This window comes from Hemitrygon akajei, chromosome 7 (assembly GCF_048418815.1).
Source record: "Hemitrygon akajei chromosome 7, sHemAka1.3, whole genome shotgun sequence".
NCBI classification, from domain to species: domain Eukaryota; kingdom Metazoa; phylum Chordata; class Chondrichthyes; order Myliobatiformes; family Dasyatidae; genus Hemitrygon; species Hemitrygon akajei.
The window spans coordinates 130,024,984-130,051,126 of record NC_133130.1 but is presented as its reverse complement, the minus strand read 5'-3'; the positions used below and the strand labels follow the sequence as shown (position 1 = coordinate 130,051,126).

General features: G+C 42.4%; 1 protein-coding gene across 12 annotated transcripts in view; it reads left to right on the top strand.

Moving 5' to 3' along the window:
• ep400 (E1A binding protein p400) overlaps positions 1–26,143 on the top strand; it is a 223,349-nt gene that overhangs the window by 163,454 nt on the left and 33,752 nt on the right. For 11 of the 12 annotated variants that reach the window (XM_073051939.1, XM_073051949.1, XM_073051946.1 and 8 more), the window contains 6 exons: positions 8,329–8,609; positions 12,619–12,792; positions 18,795–18,842; positions 18,941–19,077; positions 23,294–23,350; positions 24,260–24,338. In XM_073051939.1, the coding sequence (XP_072908040.1) occupies positions 8,329–8,609; positions 12,619–12,792; positions 18,795–18,842; positions 18,941–19,077; positions 23,294–23,350; positions 24,260–24,338 (776 nt within the window). The remainder of the gene's footprint in view (positions 1–8,328; positions 8,610–12,618; positions 12,793–18,794; positions 18,843–18,940; positions 19,078–23,293; positions 23,351–24,259; positions 24,339–26,143) is intronic. The other variant, XM_073051944.1, reaches the window with a different exon arrangement.

Here is a 26,143-nt window from a genome sequence, read left to right as displayed (position 1 = left end):
CATGCCCATATTCTTCTGTCTTCCTTGCATCCTTTTGCCTATCCAAACATCTCTTAAAAGGCTCTAATGTATTTGCCTTTACCACCATACCAGGCAGCACATTCCAGGCATCCACCACTCTCTGAGTAAAAAACATACCCCTTTCATCCCCTTTGAACCGACCCCCTCTCCCCTTCAATGCATACCCTCTGGTATTAGACATTTCAACCCTGGGAAACAGATACTCTCTGTCCACTCTATGCCTCTCATAATCTTGTAAACCTTGTTACGTACCCCGTAACTGGGTCACTTACCAGCAAAGATAGAGAGGTCCGTTGAAGTCTGATGGTACTATTTTTAACAGTATTTATTGATAGAAATACACAAAAATAATATCAATGCAAACACACAGATAATATACGTCATCAATACTAAATCTAAAAGCGCGGGTATAATAATAATCAATAAGAAATAAGCTGTATCGTTGTCTAGGGGATAATGAATTGTCCGATGGAAATATATAGTTCGTTCAGTTCATACAGGCTGCAGCCGTTGGGGACCCTGTGTGGCAATTGTTGGAGAGAGAGATGGGTTAAAACTTGCCCATTCCGTTTATGATGTCAATCCTTCGAGAGTTAGCTAAAAACCGTTTTTCCGTGGCAAAGGTCACCGATTCCGGGCAAATGGAAGTGGACGCACGTGGCCTTCCACCGGCTTTCGCTATTACGGGATCGCTAGCGTTTCTTCTGGTGCGTCTGAGGGGCTGTTCCCACAGACCCTCTTTTTATCCTGACTCACAGGGTCTCAGGTGTCAATCAGGTTGGGATGATGCAATCCCTCCACCAACCTCCTCCTTGGTTCATTGCCTGGGGCTTTGATTGCATCGTACAGGATGCAATACACAAGTCCGTCTCCAAGAGACAATAGGCGTCATCGATGGGTCCGCCTTTTGGAGGCCAGGACACATTCCAACCCTTTTGTGGATTCTGCATGTCTTTCTCTCATTTCCTGTGTCCCCTGAACTGACTTAATAGTGATCTTGCGATTCTCACAAAGGAGGGGGCTACCCCGCACCCTTCGGCCCCTCAGAGCTGTGGCACATTTGTAACACCCCCTTTCTTCAAAGCGTTTTCACCAGCGGTGAAAACGAAGTAGTACAGAGTCTTACAGGATTTGAGAATCTAACACAATACAAAAGCTTTTCCTTTTCACTACAGAGTGATACAGTTATACATTCAATTCAGCATCTAGATGGTTACCGATTACAATTGTCACTTCCTTTAATATCTTAACATCTTGTACCCTACTAAAGTTTTGTAGCATCAGACTCCAATTTAGTAACCACCTATTTTTTTTTCTTCAGCAAACAAAACTATAGAGTTGTGATCTTAAGCTTACGTGTATACTACAAAAGTTCATGCAAATACCAATCGTTATGTTGCTTTCAAACTTAACAGGCAGGCTTCCATGGGGATTGTCTTTTATTATTCACAGGCTTTGTCGAAATCCCTTAAAACCGGTTTCTGCTATTTAAACATGGCGTCCCCATTAACCCTCATCTCTTTTCCGGTTAGTTCCCACGTGGGGAGCTTGGGTACCCTGGCAAATAGGCTTTTGCCCGCTTCTTTCATAGGAGTTATTTTATCAACACTGTGTCCCAAACTTAGACCATCTTCTGAATTTCCATCCAATTCTTTAATTTTACGCAAGTTGCTAGCTTTCTCTTTAGGACCCTTCAGGCTATTAGTTTTCCATTCGAACTCTTTGTTCAAGCAGCATTTCAAATTCTGCCTTTTCACACCACACTCTGGAATAACAATAGCCTGGGGGGGCCCCGTCATCTTCCAACTCAACCTGTAAGTGATCCGCAGGTTTTAAATTTTTTTCATTCGATTTGGGAACTACATATTTCCCATTTTCTTCAATGATAATATTCATCTCCCCACTTTTGATCTCCGTATTAACTTTTAACACACCTTCAAGCACAAACACCTGGGAACTCTCACTTCCCACTATTACCAAGGTTAACCCTTTCTTCGCTGAACCAAGTCTATCTGACCCACAAGGACTGCCTTCCTTGTCAACTGAATCAAATACCTCAGACTTTTTCTGAGCTTCATTACTAGGTTCAGTACCACGTGCATCCACATCTTGGACACACTCCAACGGGACATTTGCCTCTTCCAGGTTTTCAATACCCGTACCCGGTCCAAACTCTAAATTCCCCTGATTCTCCCAGCTACTCTCTGGGCAACTCCCTTCCGGAGTAAACTCAACCCCGCGGGCTGAAACAACCTCATTTGCCAACCCAGCAGACTTCTTCAAGGTAAGGGCACCCTTTTCATCTAGGACTGCCCTCATTTCATTATCGGGAACACCTTTAGGATTTTCAACTTCTTCAAACAGTTCTACCAAACCAGACAGATCATCCATGTCCAACTCTGGACCTTTTAACAGCTCTATCTGTTTCTCATCTTTATCTCCTGCCTCTAGAACTTTTCTCCTCGCTAAGGGCAGGTCTACCTCCTCTCCCTTACTCTCTTTCACTTTACTACTCTTCGTTTTACCATCCTCTAAACCCTCGTGGTACAGGGTCAGTAAAAACGTCTCGGCCAAATCGACACTGGCCAGATTTAAACTGCTCTCGTTCTCAGCTGCCTTTCTCGACATGCTGCGAATAACTGCGCATGCGGGATAGATCTTGGACGCTAGGGGCGGGGCTGCAACACTCACTGGCCGGCTTGTCAGCGCCATTGCTGACCAAACCTTACCACCGGCTAAATCGTTACCCAGAAGGACGTCCGCGTCAGTTCTCTGGAATTCTGATCGCACCCCCATTTCAACTGGTCCAAAGACTAGCTCACAATTCATAATGACCCTGTGCAAGGGCACCATTTCCGTCCCTTTGCCTATTCCTTTCACAGCTACCATTCCCGTCTTGCAACCAAAATCTAGTACCTTACTGCTGATCAATGATAGTTCAGCCCCCGTGTCTCTCCAGATCCGTATTGGAACTGGGGTGCCTCCCTCCCTCACAGACACGGTTCCGTTTGACATACAAGTCTCATACCCTTCTCGTACTCTGTCTACCCGGGGCTCTCTTGTCGATTTACTGATTACCACGGCACATCCGATAGGGACTGCTGCTTTCCCTTTTCCTGTCTCTTTCTTCGGAGCAAAGCACCTAGATGCAATATGCCCCCCCTTTCCACAATTAAAACAGGTCAAGCCTGGAAATCTCTGGCCGTCTTGCCTTTCCCCCTCAATCTTACCACTAGCTCCCGGCGGGACCTCTACCTCAGCCGGTGGGCTTTCTCGATCGTTCCCACGGTCTCTCTGGGAACTTTTATTCGAGGAAAATTTGTCTTGTGGGTTAGGGATTATTCATCTGCGAACCTAGCAAATTCTGAGATGGACTTATTCGGCTTCTCATTTAAATACATCCGGATATCCTCCGAAACACAACCTTTAAATTCCTCAATCAGAATTAACTCCCTGAGACGCCAATAATCCTCATCCACTATTTCTGCGGTGCACCAACGGTCCAAGAGCACACCCTTCTCATAGGCAAACTCGGTAGACGACTGATTCCACCCTTTCTTTAAATTTCTGAACTTTTGTCTTTACGCTTCAGGTACTAGCTCATAACTCTGGAGAATGGCCGCCTTTACTTTGTCATAACTCTCCTCCTCCTCCTCCTCCATGGACAACGCCGTATATGCCCGCTGTGCCTTCCCTTTTAACACACTTTGTAACAACACCACCCACTGTTCTCTGGGCCACTTCTGATTCACTGCCACCTTTTCAAAAAGCAAGAAATAACTATCAACATCCGTCTCCTCGAACGGAGGTACTAACCTCAACTCCCAACTAACATTAAACCGCTCCTCTTGGTCTGACCCCTGAACTCGTTGCTCTTGCCTTAACTTCTCCATCTCCAAGTCATGTTTCCTCTGTTTCTCTGCTTCCCTCTCCTTCTGGGCCCTTCTCTTTTTCAGCTGCTTCCAGCTGTTTTAACTGAATTTCGTGCTCTCTTTGTTTCTCAGCTCTTTCCTGCTCCCGTTTCACCTCTAACTCCTTTAGCTGGAGCACATGCTCCCTTTCTCTCTCCTTCTCAGCTCTTTCCTGCTGCTTTAACTTAATTGCATGTTCCAACCTTAATTTCTCCAACTCTAACTGAGCCGTCCCACTAGCTGGTACCTTTTCAGGGATATTTTCCAATACCTCAGCTGTAAACACATTCTTCCCAATATAATACTGAGTTATTGCCCTTCGCACCTCCCGCTTTTTCATTGACAACCTTACCTCTGCAAGGTTTAACCCCTTCGCCAAATTTATCAAGTCTGATTTGGTGGCCACCTCTAGCGCCTCCAGAGTCGGGTTTTCTATCAATTCACCCATGTCCATCTTTGCTGGTTTCCCGTCTGGCTACCCACGTAACCAGATCCAAGTTTGGACTTACAAGCCCGATTCACTGGCTCCCCAATTTAGTGTCAAATCCTGAGACGGGAACCCCAATTGTTACGTACCCAGTAACTGGGTCACTTACCAGCAAAGATAGAGAGGTCCGTTGAAGTCTGATGGTACTATTTTTAACAGTATTTATTGATAGAAATACACAAAAATAATATCAATGCAAACACACAGTTAATATACGTCGTCAATACTAAATCTAAAAGCGTGGGTATAATAATAATCAATAAGAAATAAGCTGTATCGTTGTCTAGGGGATAATGAATTGTCTGATGGAAATATATAGTTCGTTCAGTTCATACAGGCTGCAGCCGTTGGGGACCCTGTGTGGCAATTGTTGGAGAGAGAGACGGGTTAAAACTTGCCCATTCCGTTTATGATGTCAATCCTTCGAGAGTCGTTGAGAGTTGAGTTCCCCGTTGTTAGCTAAAAACCGTTTTTCCGTGGCAAAGGTCACCGATTCCGGGCAAATGGAAGCGGACGCACGTGGCCTTCCACTGGCTTTCGCTATTACGGGATCGCTAGCGTTTCTTCTGGTGCGTCTGAGGGGCTGTTCCCACAGACCCTCTTTTTATCCTGACTCACAGGGTCTCAGGTGTCAATCAGGTTGGGATGATGCAATCCCTCCACCAACCTCCTCCTTGGTTCATTGCCTGGGGCTTTGATTGCATCGTACAGGATGCAATACACAAGTCTGTCTCCGAGAAAATAGCCGGTATCGATGGGTCCGCCTTTCGGAGGCCAGGACACATTCCAACCCTTTTGTGGATTCTGCATGTCTTTCTCTCATTTCCTGTGTCCCCTGAACTGACTTAATAGTGATCTTGCGATTCTCACAAAGGAGGGGGCTACCCCGCACCCTTCGGCCCCTCAGAGCTGTGGCACATTCGTAACAACCTCTATCAGATCTCCCCTCAGCCTCCGACTGTTCAGAGAAAACAAGTTTATCCAGTCTCTCATGATAGCACATGCCTTCCAAACCAGGCAGCATCCTGGTAAACCTCTCGTGCACCCTCTCCAAAAAGCCTCAACATCCTTCCTATAGTGGAGCGACCAGAACTGTATCGCATACTACAGATGTGGCCTCACCAGAGTTTCATAATATAAGACATGGGAGCAGAATTAGGCCATTTGGCCCAATGAGTCCATCATGATGATTTATTGTCTCTCTCAAACACATTCTCCTGCCTTCTCCCCATAACCTGTGACACCCTGACTAATCAAGAACCTATCGACATCTGCTTTATGACTTTTGAGCTCAATGCCTTGACGAATAAAAGCAAGCATTCCATGAGCCGCCTTAACCACCTTATTGACCTGTATCGCCACTTTCAGTGAGCTGTGAACTTGGATCCCTAGATCTCTCTGCTCAGCAATACTATTAAGGATCTTGCCCTTAACAATGTAATGCATCCTTCCAGATTTTGAACACTTTAATGCAATTGTCCTGTAATTTGATAATCAACCTGTGCTAATCCCAGTCTCTGCCTTGGGAAGGGAATTAGTTTTCTCTTCTGTCTTAGTTATTGAGTCATACAGTACAGAAAAAGGCCTTTCAGCCAAACTAGTCGATGCTAACCAAGATTCCCTTCTAAGTTGATCCAATTTGCCAGTGATTGGTCCATTTTTCTCTGAAACCTTTCCATGTACCTGTTCAAGCACATTTTAAATGTTGCTAGTTTACCTGCCTCAACCATTTCCCCTGGCAGCTTATATCATATACTGAACACTTTGGCCGAAAAGGTTCCCTCCTACCCCAACCCTGTACACATTCACCCTATCTATGTCCCTCAATCTTAAACACTTCTATAAGATCACTCCTCATTCTCCTATGGTCCAGTGGGGAAAAAGTCCCAATCTGCTTATCCTCTCTCTTCATAACTCAGTCCCTCAAGTGTTGGCAACAACCTTGTAAGTCTCCTTTACGCTCTTAATCCATCTTACTGGTATCTTTCCTACAGCTGGGTGACTAGAACTGAAAATAATATTCCTCCTCCCTCACCACCATTCAGGGCTGCAAACAGTCCTTTCAAACAGCACTTCACCTCTAAATTTGCTGGGGTCATCTATTGTGTCCAGTACTCCCAATGAGACCAGTCATAAATTGATGGGCCGCTTTGTTGAGCATCTTCGCACCATCCTTCAAAAGTGGAACTTCCGGCAGCCCAACATTTTAATTCCCATTCCAACATGTACCAAACTGAGGCCACCCTCAGGATGGAGGAACAACACCTTATGTCTGTGTAGCCTCCAACCTGATGGCATGAATATCGATTTCTCCTTCCAGTTAAAAACAAATTGCCTTCCCGTCCTCTCTTCTTCTATTCCCCACTCTGGCCCCTTGCCTCTCCTTACGTGCCTTTCACCTCCCCCGGTGCCCTTCCTTCCCTTTCTCAATGGTCCACTCTCCACTCTGATCAGATTCCTTCCTCTCCAGCCCTTTATCTTTCCATTCTGCTTGGCTTCACCTATCACCAAACTATTCTCCTCCCCCTCCCCCCCCCCCCCCCACTTTTTTGATACTGACATTTTCTGCCTTCCTTTCCAGTCCTGAAGAAGGATCTCGGCCTGTGTTTGTTACTTTTGGATTTCCAGCAACTGTAGAATCTCTCATGTTGACAATATTCCAAGTGCAGCCTCACCAGTGTCTTACACAACATAAACATGAGATTCTACAGATACTGGAAATCTTGAGCAACACATACAAAATACAGAAGGAACTCAGCAGATCAGGCAGCACCCATGGATGGGAATAAACAATCGGCATTTCGGACCAAAACCCTTCAACACATCCTGATTTATTGCTCTCCATAGATGCTACCTGGCTTGCTGAGTTTCTCCAGCATTTTGTGTGTGACCCAACATCTATACTCATTTTGTAATATGTGCAACCCAGGGCAATCGATCCCCTGTGTCAGTCTCATAGTGAAGTAGTTTAACCCATCGTCATATTTTGCCTCCTATACTAAAAATGTCACCCATGTATAGGGAGGTTTTATACAGGCGCATGGGATGGTGGGTCAGTTACTGCCCGTTACGCTGCTAGCATTTAGGGCAGCAACGAAGGTCTTCCATCCCTGGAGGTGTTCAGAGCTTCCTTCACGTGTCAGTAGCTTCCTCTCAGCTTTCAGTGCTGTCAGTCATTCAAGTCCCAGGTGGAGATTCAGAAATACCATCACACACATATGTTGAAGGATTCTTCATTGCTGTTTCTATAACAGTTTTGTTTTATCAGTCAGGGTTGTTATCCCTGAGCTGAACCCCCGAACCTGGAGGACCAATGGACCACTCTTAGTCTGACCTCTACCCCTTGACCTGTTTGGCATAGGTGACTCTACCAAGAGCCAAATCATAAAGCTCAGACTCCAGCCAACACAGCTCTCCGGATCATTGAGGCACGCAAACCTCTAAACCCTATGACAAGGTTGTGGTCCTCTTGGAGGGGATGGTGGGTTAATTAGCCAGTATATAGCCCAGTCTGTAGTTAAGTGGTGGAATGGGGAAGATGGAGAAGGGGTGGGATGTAAGGGAATAACTAGTATTATATGGAACTAATGTAAATTGGTGTTTGATAATCAGTTTGGGCATGATACGCCAGAAGGCCTGTTACTATACGTCATAACTAAGGCTGTACTGCATTCTGGTGCTTACATTTCTGAGAAATGCCTTGTGATATTTTGTTATATTAAAGATACTACTGTTCCAAACTGAGCCAAACCAAGTGGGGTTTCTTGGTATGAAGTGGCAACAATTGTTATCAGTCTATTCAGTGGTTTAATTACACCCTTGAAGCAGGTGGTAGACCCAAAGAGGAGGAATGGTTGGTGGACATCTGTAATGAAAGCATTCGGCCAGTGTTGCTTTTTGTATGTGCAGAAAGCGAGACAGACGTGTTGACCTTTGTTGATGCAGCTGCCGGAAAGAAGTTTAAGAAAGCTCGGCACGGGGAGCCAGTCACCCCGCCCCGATCACTGTTCGACAGATCAACACCCTGCATGCTCAAGATGCGCCGTGAGGCTAAAGACCAGAAGAAGAACCTGTTCATGAAGCAGCAGGCACCGTTTGCTAAACCTTTGCCCACGCTGACCAAAACCCCTGCTGATGGTGGAACAGACAGCCCAGAGTGGCTGATTAGCGAGGACTGGGCACTTCTACAGGTAACATGATGCACGCGCTTGGTCAATGTCTCCCATGTCTGAGGGCAGATCGCTGAAGTTTTAATGGGAGAGGCTGAGGGATTGTTGGCAGAGTAGATACATAAAGGGCATACGAGACTCCGAGATAGAAACATGACTGAAATAAATATGGAGGACTATTTGGAAGGGAAGGGTTAGATTGATCTTGGAGTAGGTTAAAAGGTCAGCACAACATCGGGACAGTACTGTGCTGTACTGTTCTGTGGTAATTGGTTGAGCAAGTTAGGGCTTTACTCTTTGGAGCAAAGATGGTGACTAAGATGATAAGAGGCTTTTCCCTGGAATGCCCATTTCCCTGGAGGGAAGTGGCTAATGCAAGTGTGCATAATTTTAAGATGATTGGAGGAGAGTATAGGAAGGGGATATCAGAGCTAATGTTACAGCTCTACAAAGCCCTGGATAGACCACACTCGGAATATTGTATTCATTTCTGGACACATCTTCATAGGAAGGATGTGTACACTTTAGAGCGGGTGCAGAGGAGATTTACCAAGATGCTACCTAGTTTAGAGAGCACGTCTTACGAGGAAAGGATGCGTGAGCTAGGGCTTTTCTCTTTGGAGTGACGGAGGATGAGAGGTAACTTGATAGAGGTGTACGGGATCATAAGAGGCATAAATCAAGTGGACAGTCAGAGACTTTTCCCCAGGGCACAAGCAGCTAATAAAAGAGGGCATAATTTTAAAATGATTGCAAGAAAGTATAAGGGGGAGTATCAGAGGTACCGGTAGGTGTTTTTACGGCGTGAGTGGTGGGTGTGTGGAATGCACTGCCATGGGTGGTGATAGAAGCAGATAAAACTGGGGGTATGTAAGAGATTCTTAGGTAGGCACATAGGTGATAGATAAATGTAGGGCTATGTGAGAGGGAAGGGTGACATTGATCCTACAGTAGGATTGTGGGCCGAAGGACCTGTACTGTGCTCTACGTTCTAGTGTAGAGGCTAGGGAGGATAATTTGGAGAGTATAGAAGATGCTTAGAGGCATCTAACCATTCTAATATCTAACCTTCATGGGGGGTGGTGAATGGTATGGTCAGGTCTGTTGATGCTTGAACATCAGAGGGCTTTATGTCTCCTTTTTGTTACTTCTTCTGTTCAGAATCTGAATTAACCTATCACTATCTGATTTAAATATACCCAATGATTTTGCCTCCACAGCCATCTGTGGAAATTAATTCCATAGTTTCACCACCCTCTGGCTAAAGAAATTCCTCATCTCCATTCAAAATGGATTCTGAGGCTGTGTCCCTCTGGTTTTAGACTCCCCCACTATAGGAAACATCTTTAAAGCGGAGGTTGATGAGTTCTTGATTAGTTGGGGCATCGAAGGTTACGGGGAAAAGGAGGGGAATGGTGTTGAGGGGATAATAAATAAAGAATAAATATAATAATAAATCAGCCATGATGGAATGGTGGAGCAGACTCGATGGGCCAAATGGTCTGATTCTGCTCATACAGTGCTGTTCAAACATCTTGGACACATATACAGTATAGTACCTGTAAAAAGTATTCAGCCCCTTTAAAAGTTTTCATGTTTTATTGTTTTGCAACATTAAATTACAATGGAATTAATTTGTTTTATTGACATTAATCAACAAAAAAACTTTCAGGTCAAGGTGAAAACAGATCTCTACAAAGCGATCTAAATTATTTACAAATGTAAATCACAAAGTAATTGATTGCATAAGTATTCACCCCACTTTAATACGACACATCAAATCATCACTGGTGCAGCCGTTTGGTTTCAGAAGTCACATAATTAGTTAAATGGAGATCTGTTTTTGGAGACCTACACCATGAAGACTAAAAAACACTCCAAGCAACTCCGTGAAAAAGCTATTGAAAAACGCAAGTCAGGAGATGGATACAAGAAAATTTCCAAGTCACTGAATATCCCTTGGAGTACAGTTAAGTCAATCATCAAGAAATGGAAAAAATATGATACAGCCATAGATCTGCCTAGAGCTGGTCATCCTCAAAAGCTAAGTGACTGTGCAAGAATGGGACTGGTGAGAGAGGCGACCAAGAGACCTACGACAAATCTGGAGGAGTTACAAGTGGGTGAGATGAGAGAGACTGCGCGTACAACTGTTGCCCGGGTACTTCACCAAATGCAGCTTTATGGGAGAGTGACAAAGCCACTATTTAAAAAAAAACTCCCATGAAATCTTGGCTAGAGTTTGCCAAAAGGCATGTGGGAGATTCTGAAGTCAGCTAGAAGATTCTGTTGTCTGAGACCAAAATAGAGCTTTTTGGCCATCAGACTAAACACTATGTTTGGCGTAAGACAAACACTGCACAGCATCAAAAACACACTGTCCCTACCGTGAAGCATGATGGTGACTGCATCATGCTGTGGGGATGTTTCACTGCAGCAGGCCCTTGAAGGCTTGTAAAGATAGAGAGTTAAATGAATGCAGCAAAATACAGTGAAATTCTGGAGGAAAACCTGAGGCAGTCTGCAAGAGAACTGCAACTTGGGAGAAGATTTGTTTTCCAGCAAGACAGTGATCCCAAGCATAAAGCCAAAGCTACACAGGAATGACTTAAAAAACAATACAGTTAATATATTGGAGTGGCCAAGTGAAGAGTCGAGACCTCAATCCAATTGAGGATTTGTGGCTGGACTTGAAAAGGGCTGTTCACTCACAATCCCCATGCAGTCTGACAGAGCTTGAGTGGTTTTGTAAAGATTCACTCACAATCCCCATGCAGTCTGACAGAGCTTGAGTGGTTTTGTAAAGGGAGAAAGGTAAAAAAAAAATTTCAGTGTTCAGATATGCAAAGCTGATAGAGACCTATCTATGCAGACTCAAGGTTGTAATTGCTACCAAAGGTCCATCTACTAAATACTGACTGGAAAGTAGTGAATACTTAAGCAATCAATTATTTTGTGTTTTGTATTTGTAATTTTAGATTCAATGTTGAAAAACAATAAACATGAAGCCTTCCAAGGGGTTGAATACTTTTTTAGGCACTAGGGTGCCCAAGTGCACAGTACTGCATTTGTCAACGTGGAGCGGAGAGCGTGTTTGTAAATCTGGTGGGAGTAAAGGATGTTGGGAATGGCAAGGGTGGAGTGCCATGGGAGGAGTGTGGGACGGGTGGCAGAGAAGGAGTGTGAGAGTCAGAAGGGTGGCACGGATGCAGACACACCCAGCCCTGAGACACCAGCATCGACATTTGATTCCAAACATTTAGTTTTATTGGTCATTACGGAACGCCTTTCTGGTGCTTCCTGCTCCCTCCCCTCTCCCTTCCCCATTTTCCAACCATGATCTCCCTCTCCCTGCCCCCTTTCCATTCTCAGTTCACAATAGAGACCCATATTAGATTTGGGTTTATCATAATTCACATATATCATGAAATTTGTTTTCTTTGCAGCAGCGGTACAGTGCAATACGTAAAATTACTACAGTTCTGTGCAAAAGTTTTGGGCACCCCAGCTATATATATGTGCCTAAGACTTTTGCACAGTACTGTGTTGTAGTCACTGTACTTGTGGCTTTTCCAGATAACATCATGGAGAGATTGATATTTAAATGTCAGATGTACCAGCAGATTTCTGGTTACTCTTTTTTTTTAAGTCCATATTTTGGTATGATTTTGATCAGGCCGACTGGCTCTGTGACCTGCAGTCAACGAACGACACAGTGCTAAATTGAACTGAGCTTAACTGAATATTCCTAGACTGCTTCAATAACTCTGTAGTTGTTTTATATTCTGTGGTTTTTTTGAGTGATTTGTTCGTGTTTTTTGAATGCTGCATGTTTGATGTTTTTCTTTGAATGGGTTCCATGATGTTTCTTTGTTTTGTGGCTGTCTGTGAGGAAGACAAATTTCGGGGTGTGTATTGCATACACACGTTGATAATAAATGTACTTTGAATCTTTGAATATGTTAAATATTTCATAGATTTGTGTCTAATGGAAGTTTTGTTCCTGTGTTCTTTTGTTTCTTGCTGATAGGCTGTGAAGCAGTTGCTGGAGTTACCTTTAAACCTGGCTATCATCTCACCAGCGCATACACCAAATTGGGACCTGGTCAGTGATGTTGTTAATTCCTGCAGCCGCATATACCGATCACCCAAACAATGTCGCAACCGATACGAGAATGTCATAATACCACGAGAAGAAGGAAAGGTAAACAACATTTCATAGCTGGAGATTCTAATAGAATGCTTTTTACATTTGCGCTATTTATCCTCCAGGTCGATCTGTAAGGACCGTTTTCAGTTTACTGGTTCACATACTGCCTTTTGAAGCTTGGAGCATGAAATTATTTAAAAGAGAAAACTGGATACTGAGAATTGTCAGAACTAAGGCAATAAAACCATTCATGTGGGAGTTAGGAATTTATTATTAAAGTTAAATAGGGGTCCTGAGTAGTATAGCGCTTAGCATGATGCCTTTGTAGCTTGGGGCATAGGAATTTGGAGTTCAGATCCAACATCATCTGTAAGGAGTCTGTATGTCCCTCCCTGTGAGTGTGTGGGTTTCCTCTGGGTGCTTTCATGACCTCCCATGTCCAAAGGCATTAGTAGGTTAATTGGTCATTGTAAATTGTGATTAGGCTACATTTAAATTGCTGAGTTGCTGGACAGTACGGCTTGTTGGTCCAGAAGGGCCTGTTCCACGCTATATCTCTAAATCAGGGGTTCTCAGCCTGTTTTATGCCATAGTCCCCTACCATTAACTGAGGTGTCGGTGGATCCGACTTGGGAACCCATGCTGTAAATAAATAAATGAGGTTGGGGAGGGGCAGAGGCAGCTTGAGTTGAAGATCTGATGCCATTGCTCGTGCTGTGACTGCTATGACTCCAGAGTCTACAGTTCCATGGAAGTTGTATAATGCTGATGAAATGAGGCAAATCTAGACCGTTTCAAGCTGCTAGCAAAGTGTTTGATGCAGCTGACCACTGATTAATAATTTGGCTACATTTCCACGACAGCTGGGATGCCTTGGAACTGGGAATCTAGGTGCAGTGGCAGATGTTGATGTTCATCAACAGAGATCACTCTTATGGCCTGGGCATCCTCCTCAGTGTGCACGGCCTAAACTGGACACACAGTGCTGTGGTCAGTGATCATCTGGTTGGCTTAATTTAATGGTTTGGCTCCCCAATGTTTGGAAGTCCACTGCTTCAGCGCCAGCATCTGAAACCAGCTGTTGATCACCTACAAAGGCCGTCTCTTCATGTTGCCTCCACCCAAATGAGTAATGAGATGAAGGGACCTGGACATAAATGGCACAGAAAGCAACCCTCAGTTCCTCTGCCGGCCATTCGCATGATGCAAGAGAGTTGGAGTTGGCCAGTTCTGGTCACCTACCTACAGGGAAGATATCAGTAAGCCTGAAAGTACAGAGAAAATTTACAAGGATGTTGTTGGAAATTAAGAAAATGAATCTCAGGATAGTATATGGTGACATGTATGTACTTTGATAATAAAATTTACTTTGAACTTTGAGTTATAGGGAAAGGTTGAATATGTTAGGACTTTTTCCCTGGAGCAAGGGAGAACGAGGGAATATTTGATAGAGGCATATCACAAATCCTTGTTATCTGACCACTGACGTCAGACACTGCCCAGAAAAAGGCAATGGCAAACCACTCTGTAGAAAAACTTGCCAAGAGCAATCATGGTTGTGGAAAGATGACACATCATAAAACACGACACATAACAAACAAACTGATAGAGGTATACCTCCTCTGTGGAGGCCAGGGCTTTGAATGTATTTAAGGCGGCAGTTGATAGATTCTTGATTAGTCAGGGTGTGAAAGGTTATGGGGAGAAGGTAGGAGAATGGGGTTGAGAGGGAAATGGTTCAACCATGATCAAATGCTGGTGCAGATTCAAGGAGCCGACTGGCTTAATTCTGCTCCTATGTCTTATGGTCTTATACAAAATTATGAGGGGTGTAGATAGGGTAAATGCAAGCAGGCTTTTTCCACTGAGATTGTGTGGGACTACAACTACAGGTCATGGGTTAAGGGTGAAAGATGAAATATTTAAGGGGAACATGAGGGGAATCTTCTTCACACAGAGGGTGGTAAGAGTGTGGAACCAACTGCCAGAGGAAGTGGTGGATGTGGTTCAATTGGAACATTTAAGAGAAGTTTGGATAAGTATATGGATGGGAAGGGATATGGAGGGCTATGGTCCAAATGGAGACCAATGGGACTAGGCAGAATAACAGTTCAGCATGGACTTGATAGCCCGTTTCTGTGACTCTGTGGCCCTTTGAGTTTGACGTTCAGTAAGATGATGGCTAGCCTGGTCTTGGCTTCTGCTCCACTTAACAGATTGTTCCTCATCAAGAACAAATCCACAAAGACAGGTAGAATGAAAAAATTTGCTTGTTGCAGGATCACAGGAACATAACATCAAATAAGCAGTGCTCACAAGAAAAACAAACATAACTGTCTTTTTTTTTTACAACAAAGACCACAATTAGAACAAAAAAGGACAATTTTAGTGCAAGTTGATCAGTGTTGCTAAAACTATACTGTTCAGGATCAGTCATAGAAAGCTACAATACAGAAACAGGCCCTTCAGCCCATCTAGCCCATGCTGAAACTTTGCTGGTTGATTCAAGGCTGCATCTGTGGAAAGGGAAACAGCATCAACATTTCAGGTATAATGTGACTTGCCCTGTTGCATTCTCAGAATCAGAATCAGGTTTAATACCTCCGGCATATGTTGCGAAATTTGTTATGTACATTCAATACATAACTGTAAATTGCAGTAGGAGTTGTATACTGTACATATTTTAGAAGTGTTCATGGGTTCAATGTCCATTCAGAATTCTGATAGCAGAGGGGAAGAAGTTGTTCCTAAATCATTGAGTGTGTGCCTTCAGGCTCCTGTACCTCTTCCTTGATAGTAGCCATGAGAAGAGGGCATGGTGGGTGTAGCCTTTTGGGGCATCACCTTTTGAAGGTATCTTTGATGTTGGGGAGAATGGAACCCATGATGAAAGTTGACTGAGTTTACAACTTCCTGCAGTTCATTTTGATTCTGAGCATTTTCTGTTGGATTTCAAACTTTCAGCTTCTGCTGTTTACTGATTTTTCACTTGCTCTGCCTGAGACACCAAAATGTGACTGTTTATTCAGTTTCGGTCTGTGTTTAGTTTTGTTTCTTCATTCAGGAGCAAGTTATTCACTAACCTGCTGCCTCCAGCGGTACCCCAGCTTCAGCAGTCAGTGGGTGCTGACCTGCAGCAAGTAGTGCGAGTGCTGAAGGTGCTGTCATTCCAGTTACTGTAGAGCAGTGTGGTGTGCAGCAGTGCTTCTGAGCGACTCGTAGAGCAGCAAGGTGCTTTGAGAGGAGGAAATGGAGAATGGATTTCAAATACTGCAGGCCCAAGCAGCCACAGCGAGGAAAATGTACAATGGAAATGAAGCACTGAGCAGAACTGCATCATTTGAAGAGCAAGTGCGCAGCAAAGCCTCTCCGCACACACATTTGAAGTGTACTCACAGAGCGGTGCAGTGCCACGAGAGGAGGAGCTGGAGAAAGAAATTCTGACTGCGAGGAGCAAGCTGCAACAGCGAGCAAGGTGTACAAAGGAAATAAACAGAACTGCTTTATTTGGAGAGCACTGAGGCAAATACACAGTGAAGACCCTCAGCACACATACTTAATCAGAATCAGGTTTATTATCACCGGCATGTGACATGAAATTTGTTTAAAGTGTAAATACAGCAATCCCACTGTTTCATTTAATACTTGAGCTGCAGAGACCGCAATTTAAGTATCAAGCAAGATTGTGGTTAACAGATATCTGTACTCAGGTTGAGCAAAACAGTAGATGGTTGACCTTTAAATTCAAGTTAAATTGTCATTCAGCCATACACATGTATAAATTCCTCAAATTTTAAAAGAATTTATAAACTATTCAGCTGAGCTTTTTAAATATAGGAGCTCATTTAGGTATATTTATCAGATTATACTGTACAGGTCACTTCTTTGTTAATGGCTATTTGGGTAATGGAATTTCACCCATACTGAATTGATAAATCACAACCTAAATTTTTGTGACATGGAATGACATTAGCTCTTGTGGAATTTATTTGGGGAAAAAAGGTCAATAAACACAAAGTTTATTTTATTTTTAACTTTCATTTATTGACCTGTACATTGCTAAAATTAGAGCAGAACATTCAAAAGGAGATGAAGGGAATCAGAAAATATTAATTAATGTATTTCACTTTTAAAACTCTGAGAATTATAAGCTGAAGGAGTTTCCCCTCTCATTCCCCAAAAACATCCACTCTATGTATCTGGTCTTTCACCATTGTTTGTAGTCTTGGCCAGGACCTGCTGTCCTGATGGCTGAAGAAATCTGTAAATTGATTGTTTTTTTCCATGAACTCTATGAAGCAGGCATGTTTGCCTGTCAGAATATCAAGGGTCTTCCTTGGAATTACTGTTTCATGTTAACAGACTTTCAGAGAACAGGTTGAATGAAAGGCCATCAACTTGAAATCTTCAGTTTATTTCTCTCAGCAGATACTGCCTGACCTCCTGAGTATTCCTATTTTGTATTTTTATAATGGATATTTCTGCAAGTATTCTTGGGACTGTGATTTATTGCCTGTTCCTTTTTTCTGTATGGAGATGGTAATAGGGTACCTTCTTTACAGCTTTACAGCTTTCTGTGAGTGACTGACTTGTTAGATTCTTTGGGTCTTTATCATCTACCTCATTGAGCCAGGACCAAAACACAGGTTACCCAAAATGGATAAATATGATGGGTTTGGTGAGGCCTAATTTGGAGTATTGTGTGCAGTTTTTATCACCTGCCTACAGGAAAGATGTAAATAAGGTTGAAACTGTACAGAGGAAATTTACAAGGATGTTCCCCATCTGGAGGACCTGAATTATAACAAAAGATTGAATAGGTTAGGACTTTATTCCTTAGAATGTAGAAGATTGAGAGGAGATTTGGTAGAGGTATACAAAGTTATGAGGGGTATAAATAGAGTAAATGCAAGCAGGCTTTACCCACTGAGGTTGGGTGGGACTATAACTTGAGGTCAAAGGTTAAGGGTGAAAAGTGAGAATTTTAAGGGGAACATGAGAGGAATCTTCTTCACTCAGAGGGTCATGAGAGTGTGGAACGAACTGCCAGCGCAAATGGTGCATGTGAGCTCAATTTCAACATTTAAGAGAAGTTTGAATAGGTACATGGATGGTAGGGGTATGGAGGGCTATGCAGGTTGATGGGAGTAGGCATTTTAAGTTGTTTCAGCGTGGACTAGATGGGACTGAAGAGCCTGTTTCTGTGCTGTACTTCTCTGTGATTCTAAATTTCCTAGTGATGTTAATGAAACGCCTGAATGTTTAATTTCCTTCCCTCTCTAATCGTACCCCATTTCAAAGTGGTGTTCTCTCTACACTATCAGTTCAGATGAAGGCTTGTAGATTGAAATGTCAACTGTCCATTTAACTTCTGACCCACTGAATTCCACCAGCGGATTATTTGGTTTTTGCTTCAGATTCCAGTAACTGCACTCTCTTGTATTTCTTAGTGTTTCATTTCCTTGTTCTCTTGTATTAGAAATTTGCCTTCGCCCCCCCCCCCCCCCCCCCCATTTTTGTTGTTGGGACACTCCCATTTATTTATTTATTTTATTGGGAGATACAGCACAGAATGAGCCCATGGGAGGAAACCAGAGCACCCAGAGGAAATGCATACTTTCTTACAGAAGGACGTTAGAATTGAACTCTGAACTCCGAATAACGTTGTGCTAACCGCTACTTTACCGTGGTGCCCTTTTTCTTTTCAATATTTAGTGAAATTTTATTGATCAGTTTGTTACATACTCATTTTTCCCCTGAATTAATCCCTCGGTCCTTTTACTGTATTTCAAATTAAACCCAGTCCTGTGGTTTGCTGCTCTTTCAGGCCAATTTGTTTGGCTTTCCCTTGAATCTAATACTGTCACCAATATCCCTTGTTAGCCAAGATCTTACCAGTTGTATTTTTATCTCAAACAGGAATGAACAATTGTGCTGGTGAATGTGTACTTTCTCATTGTCAATGTCAATATTTATCAGAGACTTTATTTTCATTGTACTGAGTATCAGAGCAATGGAAAGATGTTAACTCTTTTCTTCATTTTCTTCATTTGCAGTTGATCTATGATGCTAATCCAAAGAAAAAGACTAAGAGCATTTACAAGGTACATTTACCTTTTTAAACATGTTGCTTGATCTTTATGCACTTGTAAAAAGTGTGAAACAGAACTAAAGTGACCTCTGTATTTTGTTTTTGCTTAAGAACAAGAATAGTCGCCCGTTGCGGACCAGCCAAATCTATGCACAGGATGAGAGTGTTATGCATACACAACTCTTCACAAGCCACTTTGAACTTGTAAAGCTTATAGCTGGGAAAAGAAGTCCGCCAATCAAACCTATGTAAGTATCCTACCACGTATTTTGAATGCAAGAGTTCCCAGACAAGAAAAAGTCCCCTGAATCATCCTCTTTCACCCTAGTCACATGATCTAGTGATCTTTAGTTATTGTGATCAATTCATTTCAAAGTTGAGTCAGCAGCAGGCCAACTCAAAACTGACAATGATTCCAGGATTGAAAGACTTGTCATAAGAGAAGCATTTGATGGCTGTAACCTTCTACTCACAGAAATTCAGAAGAATGAGGAGAGGGTCTCTTTGAAACCTTTGGAATGTCAAAAGGCCTTGATAGAGTGGATATGGAGAGGATGTTGCCTGTGGTGGGAGGATCTTGAGACCAGAGGGCACAGCCTCAGAGTAGAAGGACATCCATTTAGAACAGAGATGAGGAGGAATTTCTTTAGCTGGAGGGTGGTGAATCTGTGGAACTCATTGCCATAGGCAGCTGTGGAAGCCAAGTCATTGGGTCTATTTAAGACTGAAATTGATAGATTCTTGATCAGTCAGGGCATGAAGGGATACAGGGAAAAGATAGGAGATTGTAGCTGAGAGGGAAAGTAGATCAACCATGATGAAATGGCAGAGCAGACTCAGTGGGCTGAATGGCCTAATTCCGTTCCTGTATCTTATGGTCTTATGGATAACAGGCAACTGGGTGTCACAGTAGAGTAGCATTTAGCATGATGCTATTACAGCTTGGGGCATCAGAGTTTGGAGTTCAATCTTGGCATCCTGTTTAAGGAATCTGTATGCCCTCCCTATGGAATGCGTGGGTTTCCTTCCACAGTCCAAAGACATACTGGTCAGTAGGTTTTTTTCTCCAGTCCTGTTAAATGGTTTTGGCCCAAAGTGTTGACTGTACTCTTTTTCATTGAAGCTGCCTGACCACCTGAGTTTCTCCAGCTAAAAATTTGGTTAGGTTTATCATTGAAGCAGTGTGCATAGAAGAAAATTCACATTTCAAAGTACATTTATTATCAAAGTATTATGTAGTATACAACCTTGAGTTCCTTCTCCTTGCAGGCAGCCACAAAACAAGAAACCCAAAAGAACCCATAAAAAAACTGTCAAACATGCAAATGTGCAGAGAGGAGGGGGAAAGAAACAAATCGGGCAAACAATAAAAGAAAGCAAATAGCATTTAGTGAGCCTTCAGACACGAAGCCCAGAGCAGCCAGAGCAGGCCCAAAACCTCAGCCACCTCACTCACAGTAGCTTCTTCTGTCTACAGATTTTAATAGAACTGTGGTTGAATCAGTGTGCATAGGAAGATACATTAACAGTGTCTTTTATGTCCACAGATTTTATTATCTAACGATGGGATGATTTTAATGTAATAATAGCATTAGCTTCAATATAATTATGGAGAAGGACAGGACTGGACCTAGAGTTGAGATTTTTGATTGGAGAAAGGCTAACTTTGAGGAGATGCGCAGGGATTTAGAGAGAGTGGATTGGGTCAAGTTGTTTTATGGGAAGGATGTAATAGAGAAATGGAGGTCATTTAAGGGTGAAATTATGAGGGTACAGAATCTTTATGTTCCTGTTCGGTTGAAAGGAAAGGTTAAAGGTTTGAAAGCGCCATGGTTTTCAAGGGATATTAGAAACTTGGTTCGAAAAAAGAGGGATGTCTACAATAGATATAGGCAGCATGGAGTAAAGGAATTGCTCGAGGAATATAAAGAATGTAAAAGGAAACTTAAGAAAGAGATTAGAAAAGCTAAAAGAAGTTACGAGTTTGGTTTGGCAAATAAGGTGGAAGTAAATCCGAAAGGCTTCTACAGTTATATTAAAAGCAAGAGGATAGTGAGGGATAAAATTGGTCCCTTAGAGAATCAGGGTGGTCAGCTATGTGTGGAGCCGAGGGAGATGGGAGAGATTTTGAACGATTTCTTCTCTTCGGTATTCACTAAGGAGAAGGATATTGAATGGTGTAAGGTGTGGGAAACAAGTAAGGAAGTTATGGAACCTATGACAATTAAAGAGGTGGAAGTACTGGCGCTTTTAAGAAATTTAAAAGTGGATAAATCTCCGGGTCCTGACCGGATATTCCCCAGGACCTTGAGGGAAGTTTGTGTAGAGATAGCAGGAGCTCTGATGGAGATCTTTCAGATGTCATTAGAAACGGGGATTGTGCCGGAGGATTGGCGTATTGCTCATGTGGTTCCATTGTTTAAAAAGGGTTCTAGAAGTAAGCCTGGCAATTATAGACCTGTCAGTTTGACATCAGTGGTGGGTAAATTAATGGAAAGTATTGATAGTATTTATAATTATCTGGATAGACAGGATCTGATTAGGAGTAGCCAGCATGGATTTGTGCGTGGAAGGTCATGTTTGACAAACCTTATTGAATTTTTTGAAGTAGTTACGAGGAATGTTGACGAGGGTAAGGCAGTGGATGTAGTCTATATGGACTTCAGCAAGGCCTTTTACAAAGTTCCACATGGAAGGTTAGTTAAGAAGGTTCAGTCGTTAGGTATTAATGCTGGAGTAATAAAATGGATTCAAGAGTGGCTAGATGGGAGATGCCAGAGAGTAGTGGTGGATAATTGTTTATCGGGATGGAGGCCGGTGACTAGCGGGGTGCCTCAGGGATCTGTTTTGGGCCCAATGTTGTTTGTAATATACATAAATGATCTGGATGATGGGGTGGTAAATTGGATTAGTAAGTATGCTGATGATACTAAGGTAGGAGGTGTTGTGGATAATGAGGTGGGTTTTCAAAGCTTGCAGGGAGATTTATGCCGGTTAGAAGAATGGGCTGAACGTTGGCAGATGGAGTTTAATGCTGAGAAGTGTGAGGTTCTACATTTTGGCAGGAATAATCCAAATAGAACATACAGGGTAAATGGTAGGGCATTGAGGAATGCAGTGGAACAGAGAGATCTAGGAATAACAGTGCATAGTTCCCTGAAGGTGGAGTCTCATGTAGATAGGGTGATGAAGAAGGCTTTTGGAACGCTGGCCTTTATAAATCAGAGCATTGAGTACAGAAGTTGGGATGTAATGTTAAAATTGTACAAGGCATTGGTAAGGCCAAATTTGGATTATTGTGTACAGTTCTGGTCACCGAATTATAGGAGAGATATCAATAAATTAGAGAGAGTGCAGAGACGATTTACTAGGATGTTACCTGGGTTTCAGCACTTAAGTTACAGAGAAAGGTTGAACAAGTTAGGTCTCTATTCATTGGAGCGTAGAAGGTTGAGGGGGGATTTGATCGAGGTATTTAAAATGTTGAGAGGGATAGATAGAGTTGACGTGAATAGGCTGTTTCCATTGAGAGTAGGGGAGATTCAAACGAGAGGACATGATTTGAGAGTTAGGGGGCAAAAGTTTAAGGGAAACACGAGGGGGTATTTCTTTACTCAGAGAGTGATAGCTGTGTGGAATGAGCTTCCTGTAGAAGTAGTAGAGGCCAGTTCAGTTGTGTCATTTAAGGTAAAATTGGATAGGTATATGGACAGGAAAGGAGTGGAGGGTTATGGGCTGAGTGCGGGTAGGTGGGACTAGGTGAGATTAAGAGTTCGGCACGGACTAGGAGGACCGGAATGGCCTGTTTCCGTGCTGTGATTGTTATATGGTTATAATGTACAGAAACTTAAATATGTGAGAACACTTGTACTTAATCTCACACTCAACTTTGCTCATTGTGCTGTTTGTCTGTATGAGCCTTGTAATTTTTAGTGGTCTTAAGAGTGAGCATTTTCAAGTCCTTGGGTGTCAATATTTCTGAGGATCTATTCTGGGCCTAACATGTTGTTGCAACTACAAATAAAGCACAACAGCAGCTATATTTCATTTAGAGTTTGAGGAGATTTGGTATGTCACTTAAAGCACTCGCATATTTCTACAGACGTACCATGGAGAGCATTCTAACTGGTTGCGTCACCAACTGGTATGGGGGGGGGGGGTGGCTACTGCACAAGTTGGAAATAAGATATAGAGAGTTGTAAACTCAGTCAGCTCCATCATGGACTCCAGCTTCCTTAGCATCTAGAACATCTTCAAGGAATGATGCCTCAAAAAGGTGGCATCCATCATTAAGGACCCCCATCACCCAGGTCATGCCCTCTTCTCATTGCTACTAATTGTATATATTAACTCCAATTCATGGTTTTCTCCATTATTATGTATTGCTTTGTACTACTGCTGCAAAGACAACAAATTTCATAACGTACTTCAATGATCTTAAACCTGATTCTGATTCATTTCTAGGTTGGGAATGAATCCATTCCAGAAGAATCCAAAGCACGCATCAGTGTTGGCTGAGAGGTTTGGATGCTTCTTCAATTTTTCTTTGTCGTTAAGCTTTGAGTTCTGTTTAATATGACACAGCTGAGAGGTTCAATCCCCTGGAATGGCTTGAATAGAGGAATCATTTTCTCTTGAATAAAATTCTTTAAAAACAAATCTCTAAAACAAAGCTGGCAGCTATAAATCTAAGATTAAAAATCAAACATTGAATTCAGGAGTAATTTCTTTCTGCAGAGCAAGGTGAAAGGGTGCAACTTATTACTGTAGGTAGCAGTCAGGCCAAAGACTAGACAGGCACATAAAATCAGGTGGACTGAATGTGTGAAGAAGAGAGCAATACAAGATTTACAGTGATAGATTTGGGTGAGAAAGTATGGGAAATCATATGAGGAGCATTTGGTGGCTCTAGGCCTGTATTCATTAGAATTCAGAAAAGTGAGGGGATCCCATCGACAGCTATGGAATGGCGAAAGGCCTCAATATGAGTGGACATGGAGAGAATGTTTCCTGTGGTGGGGAAGTCTTAAGACCAGAGGACACAGCCTCGGGGACATCTATTTAGAACAGAGATGAGAGTGATGAATCTATGGAACTCGTTGCCACAAGCGGATATAGAGGCCAAGTCATTGAGTATATTTAAGGCAGAGATTGATAGGTTCTTGATTAGTCTGGCCGTGAAGGGTTACTGGGAGAAGACAGTAGATTGGGGCTGAGAGGGAAAATGGATCAGCCATGATTAAATGGGCCAAATGGTCTAATTCTGCTCCTATACTGTATGGTCTTATGATAATGTTTGGAGCATAACATTGGGGTGGATTGGTTCAGCCAAATGACCCACTTCTTTGCTTGATGTTCCACTTGATTATATTCTGCGGAAAACAGAATGTTGGAGAGCATATATAATATCGTATTCATTCACTCTTTCAGTGGAATCAGCTATGACAAGCCTCTGCCACCAATCCAGGTTGCCTCACTTCGAGCTGAACGTATCGCAAAAGAGAAGAAGGTTAGTGTTTACACAAACAATCGCATATATAGGACATATTGTCCTGTGAATGCGAACCAACATGGCAAAGTAAATAAATACATAATCAAAAACTGAAAAAAACCAGCAGTTTCCAACCAGTCTTCAGTTCCATTATCGCTCAGGAGCATTTAGGTATTGTGGATATTTTGCTTCTGAGTTTTATCAAACATTAAAATATCACAATCCAGATTACACTAGAGTTTTAGATCCTGCAGACATATGTAATGTTTTTGAGATGATAATCTGCTGGTAACATTATTGCCTGGTATATTTTCCTGCATGTATTAACATAATTTTAAAACACAGACTTTATTGTAATTGATCAATAATTTCTCCATGTGAGTGTAATTGAGGAAATTAGTTTCAAGTTTGGATGGTTTGTCGTAAATATCTTGTGTTGGTATGGCCTGTAGGTCAGGGTCAGCCTTGGATGTTGCATCCTGTCTATCTAGATACACAAGCTAAGGCAGTACGATATGGAGAGCAAACTGTTGCCCGTGTAGCGAGCTCTCCCTCTCCGCACATCTGATGAACTCAAAGGAACAGCAGAGACTGGTACAGTTTGACATCAGCAGCATTGCAGGAATTTCCAATCAGAGTTCAACTCAACACAGGACAGCTCTGAATTTTCCCCTCTGGATTTAGTCCTGAAGCATTCCCCATTTGTGAGTATAGCTACAAGGCAGCAGACGTTTGAGATCAGACTTTCCCTTCTAGGTGTACTGCCAACCATGGCTGATGAGCCCCATCTGCCTGGAGTGACTGGTTTTAAGGCCCCAGTAAGCTGCATTTGCCCCCTTCTTCTGACAGTAGAAACAGTTCCACCTGGCTTAGTAGCTAAGCCACACGTGAAGGCCAGGAACTGAACTTGGTTGTCAGAGGCTATTTGGTGATGTACAGCATTGGGAGCATTTAATAGCTATTGGGAACTCATCCTATTACCACCCCCAACCCCTCCCCCACAATAACCTTAAGGAATCATCTTGTGTTATATGTTGAATATTCAATGTATAGTAACTTATCAACAAAAAAACTTGACAATATGTTTTCAAAGTTCAAAAAGTTCAAAGTCCAAAGTAAATTTATTATCAAAGTACATACATGTCACTATATACAACCCTGAGATTCATTTTCTTGCGGGCATTCACAGTAAATACAAAAAAACACAGTAGAATCAATGAAAATTCACACACAACCAATATGGACAAACAACCGATGTACAAAAGACAACAAACTGTACAAGTACAAAAAATTATTTAAAATAATTATAATAAATAAGCAATAAATATCGAGAAAGTGAGATGAACACTACCTCACTACTTTTGTTTTTTTGTACTAGTTATTTAACTTTTTTAATATATTTCTAAAAAACTTTTTTAAAAGCTGGAGGCTTTTACACAGTAATAAATGTATTACACACACACACAGTTGGCCCTCCTTATGCGCGGATTCAGCCAACTGCGGATCGGGAAAACCTAGAAGTTCCCTGTTCAGCACTCGTTGCTTGAGCATGTACAGACTATTTTTTCTTGTCATTATTCCCTAAACAATACAGTATAACAACTATTTACATAGCATTTACATTGTATTAGGTATTATAAGTAATCTAGAAATGACTTTAAAGTACAGGCAGTCCCCGGGTTATGAATGAGTTCCATTCCTGAGTCTGTCTTTAAGTCGGATTTGAAGTCGGAACAGGTACATCCAGTATTATTTAGCGTCAGTCAAACATTTTTCTTAGTATATAGTACATATTTTACCTTTCTATGCATATGAAACACTTA